This window comes from Sphaeroforma arctica (genome assembly GCF_001186125.1).
Source record: "Sphaeroforma arctica JP610 unplaced genomic scaffold supercont1.254, whole genome shotgun sequence".
Lineage (NCBI taxonomy): Eukaryota > Ichthyosporea > Ichthyophonida > Sphaeroforma > Sphaeroforma arctica.
Genome location: NW_014040304.1, coordinates 51,818 through 56,786, shown reverse-complemented (window position 1 = coordinate 56,786; position 4,969 = coordinate 51,818). Strand labels below are relative to the sequence as shown.

The window sequence follows — 4,969 nt, the reverse complement described above, 5'->3', positions numbered from 1 at the left end:
ATATATATATATATATATATATATATATATAAATATATATATTATTATATATATATATATATATATATATATATATATATATATATATATATGTATTGATATTATATAGATATATATACATTGATAGTATATATACACACACACATATATATATATATATATATATCGATATATAGTTAGATATAGATAGATAGATATGCGTATATGTGTGTCTTGTGTCTGTGTCCGTGTCTGACTGTCTGTGTGCGAGTGCGTATGTTTGTTCGTTTTTGTCTGTGTGGGTGTGTCTTTATATATATGTTCATATACATATCAGTGTGTGTGTGTGTATGTGATTTTGTGTTTTGGTGTGTGTGTGTGTGTGTATATATACAATATTGATATAGATATAGATATAGATATATGTTTGTATTTGTATTTGTTCAGTATACATATATATATATATGTGTGTGTGTGTGTGTGTGTTATGATGTATATATCTTTATACGTAAGTTTTTGCGAGTGGCTCTGGTGATGGTTGTCTTACATTAAGTGTTTATAAAATAATAGTTACATTTTACCTTCGGACGAAAAACCATGGTATATAAGTGACACACATATCGAGAACGGAACTAAAACTCGGAATACCTCCTCAGTCCACAATCCCTCGCAATCTCTTGATACTGCAAGGCAGGATAAGGTCTCTTTTTACGACATGATTTTGATACATCCACGTATATGTCGTTAATTCGCAGGCTTCCAACTACGACTTTAGTGGAAGCAGTGGGGACGAGGACCGCAATTTCGAGGCTGCACATAAGCGCTCGGGTCAGTTTATTCTATTAATAGCACATCCAAAAGATTTGTAAATCCTCCCTAGCAAGCCACGGTTGCTCCCAATCTCTTTGGACACATGCTTCAGCAGACAGAAACCCTCTTGTTAACGCTGAATGTGTGTGTGTGTGTGTGCGTGTGTGTGTGTGTGTGTGTGTGTTGTATGTGTGCGTGTGTGTGTGTATGTGTGTGTGTGGGTTGTGTGTGTGTGTGGTGTGTGTGTGTCATTCGCTGGATTATTCCTGGTTTTATTAAGATTGATTGGCTATCTGATGTCACATTGTACGATTGGTGCGTTACGCCCGTTTCATACGTTCGAGCAGTTCGAGCACTTGGCATCAACACGGAACGTGTACGTATGCACGGGTCGACTAGAGTTGCTTCTTTCCGTTTGTTACGCCAGTCCTTCAGCTTCTAGCTATGGTTGTAACCGATTGCCTTGTGGGCGCCTATTGGAAACGTTAAGTACATGTATCCTTCCTTACCACTCCCGCTCATGCGCACCTCGATATATGTATGTGCATGTATACTGAGGTCACTTCTGATCGAAGTAGGTGTATATACATAACTTCGATACGTGTATATACATAAACTCGATACGTGTACATACATAAAATCAATACATGATATACATAAACTCAATACATGATATACATAAACTCAATACGTGTATTTACATAAACTCAATACTTGATATACGTTAACTCAATACGTGTATATACATAAACTCAATACATGATATACATAAACTCAATACATGATATACGTAAATTCAATACGTTAATATGCATATACTGGCGTATCTCTTGAGCACATCGCTCGCTTTCATGCGTACAAGTAACAAGTTCATGGCGTTTAATGTGGCCAGTGAGGAATTGAAACATGGTAACAGATACATATGCATGTGTATGTCTAAGCTGACGTATGTTTTGATCTCATATCCCACAGTCATAAGTGCCAGAAACGAGTTCATGTCGATAAATACAACAAGACCACGCGTGTGCACACCAACATACCAAGATACATGTACCTATCTATATTTGGAGACATCTCCTTATACGATTCACGTAGACATATACTGACACATCTACTGTATAGACATATACTGACACATCTACTGCATATACATATACTTACAAATCTACTGTATATACATAAACTGACACATCTACTGTATATACATATACTGGCACATCCACTGTATATACATATACTGACACATTAACTGTATATATATATACTGACACATCTAATGCATATACATTTACTTACAAATCCACTGTATATACTATACGGACACATCTACTGCATATACATATACTGACACATCCACTGTATATACATATACTGACACATCCACTGCATATACATATACTGACACATCCACTGTATATACATATACTGACACATCCACTGTATATACATATACTGACACATCCACTGCATATACATATACTGACACTTCCACTGTATATACATATACTGACACATCCACTGCATATACATACACTGACCACGTCCCTTGCAGTCATGCGTGCCAGAAAAGAGTTCATGCCGTTGAATATGACCAGTGAGGAAATGGAGGAGACTGCCAGGGCCAGAGGCAGACACGGCACATCAGCGTTGGCCGATATTGAGCCGATGGAGTGTGATAAGGAGGTTGGATTCACGGATATCGGGTAATACTGCTTGATGTACAGAATATGTATATATGTATATATATATATATATATATATATATATATATATATATATATATATTATATATATATATATATATATTATATATATATATATATATATATATGTATGTATATACAATTCTGTTCATGTGATTCATACGTGTTTTATACGTTTATTTTGTGCTCGACTCACATGCGGATCTCGGGGTTTTTTGTTGTTGCTTTTTTCCGTGTTCTACCTTCGCAAACCTGATCCTCAACTGACCGGAATATTCAAAATGTGTGTCCTTAACGTAGTGGATTGGACAGGACAATTGATACCCTTAAGGAGATGGTGATTTTTCCGCTGCTGTATCCCGAATTCTATGGTGAGTGCGTGCATTATGTGTACACATGCATGTGCGTTTGCAATCGCATATATATAAAGTAAGTACAGGCGCATGTATCAACGTATGGTTTAACGAATTGTGTACTGAAACAACCCATTTATGCATGGTTGTGCACATATCATGTACTCTAAAGAACAAGACTCTATTCAGGATCTTCCCTTATATAACGATATTTTGTACACCGTATTCTACCCCCAACATGCCGGTGTGCTTTTCAATACACCTCTAGCAGTATGGTTTGACTCTATGCGAAACATATATACTTAACGTACTGATGCTCTATCCAGGCACTTATCCCGTGTAATGTTGCTATATCTCATCCATATATGCCTAGCGTACTGCCGCTTTTTCATTCCCCACCTCCTATACCCAGCCTACTGGTACTCTATTATCTACACTCGAAATCAAGCACACCGATATTCATTTTCGAAGCATACCGGTATTCATTCTTACACCCTAATACTCCCACCCACAATTCCCCACCTCCTATACTTAGCCTACTGGCACTCTATTCTCTACACTCGACATCAAGCATACCGATATTCTTTTTCGAAGCATACCGATATTCATTTTTGAAGCATACCGATATTCAATCTTACACCCCAATACCCACAACACCCACCCATAGACCATTTCAAGGTGAAATCGGCCAGAGGCATTCTTCTTCATGGGCCGCCTGGGACGGGCAAGACACTCGTTGCACGTGCTCTGGCCAACGAATGTACCAAAGTGGGGTGCCAGAAGGTACTGTTGAGGATTCCTCTTTAATTGGCTAGTGTGCTGTGTGCGGGTATGTGGGCGATACCTCCTGTTAATGGGGTATTGCGCCATGCTCTGTTGTCATGCTGGATGCTTGTTGCGTGAACACTGGACAACGCATGCACTATATTTGGACGACAAAAGGTATATCGAGCTCTTCGTTATTTGGCCGTTGTATGTTCTGGCTTCTCGTCAGGCGCTAGTTGCACAGGCTGTAGCCAGCCAATGCCCTCAAGTGGGTGGACAGATACTTTTGCGAGTTCCTCTTTAATTGGCCATTGTACTATTTCCTGAGTATTAAACCCACTCCCTTGATTCCCGTCTCGTTAGGGGTTAGTGGACTTCTGTTAAATAACGAGTGACAAAAAATGAGTTCCTCTTTAATTGGCCATTGTACTGTCCTGTGGGTATTAAACTCGCCCTTTTGATTAGGTATTATACTTTGTTCCGCCATCTCGTTAGGGGTGGTTAACGACTGGGTGTGTACGACAGTGGAGGGCCATATGTATTGCACGCAAGTGTACCTGAGGGTGGGATGGTGGGTGTTTCTTTTGTCTGGGGCTTTGGGGGTTGTAAATATCTGAGAAGTGATGGTCTCACACTGATCCTGGTAGTCCTTATATAATCGACCGGGGTCTCATTTTGATTTTTGGGCCGGCTTGTGAGTCTAGGTCTTGTCTATCATATCGTGTCCATGGTACAATGAATTAAACAGGTGCTTCCGGATGGTCTCCGCCTATAGAAATCGAGAGAAATCTGAATTCTCTTCTCTCCAATTGGGCGTGCACGTGCAAATGCTGATTTCTCGTCTTCCCTATTGGACGCAGGTCGCGTTCTTCATGCGCAAGGGATCGGACTGTCTGTCGAAGTGGGTGGGAGAGAGTGAACGTCAACTGCGGCTGTTGTTTGATCAGGCCTACTTACTGCGGCCGTCGGTTATATTCTTTGACGAGGTAAGGGGTGTATCCGGCAAACCACACAGCTCATATATAGGCAGAGGCTGTAAGGGTGTATTCGGTACAATTAAGGCCCTTTATGTGGGCAAAAACATGTTGTGCCCAAGCTGGTGTAATCTAGCACGTATGTTTGGTGCGATTGTCTGTCATCGTCTGCAACGAGATATGGGCACCCTGAACCATACCTATGGCAGATTGCTTGACCAATAGAGCGCTCCGTATCTAATAGAATAATGGGCACATGTATGTGTATGTTTGTAGAGAATGTTAAACCGCATAGTTTAGGTGTTAATGTCGAATTGTGTAGGATTGATTGAGTGCCAATTACGGATGTTATTCTACTTCGACCGTTTATATATATATATATATA

General features: G+C 39.8%; 1 protein-coding gene across 1 annotated transcript in view; it reads left to right on the top strand.

Moving 5' to 3' along the window:
* Window positions 1-4,809, top strand: part of SARC_04488 (hypothetical protein) — a gene marked incomplete at both ends in the record, with an annotated part of 5,990 nt that extends 1,181 nt beyond the window's left edge. The window contains 5 exons of the mRNA XM_014301678.1: window positions 735-807; window positions 2,342-2,492; window positions 2,793-2,863; window positions 3,513-3,628; window positions 4,471-4,809. Of these exons, the coding sequence (XP_014157153.1) occupies window positions 735-807; window positions 2,342-2,492; window positions 2,793-2,863; window positions 3,513-3,628; window positions 4,471-4,809 (750 nt within the window). The remainder of the gene's footprint in view (window positions 1-734; window positions 808-2,341; window positions 2,493-2,792; window positions 2,864-3,512; window positions 3,629-4,470) is intronic.
* Window positions 4,810-4,969: the final 160 nt, after the last annotated feature.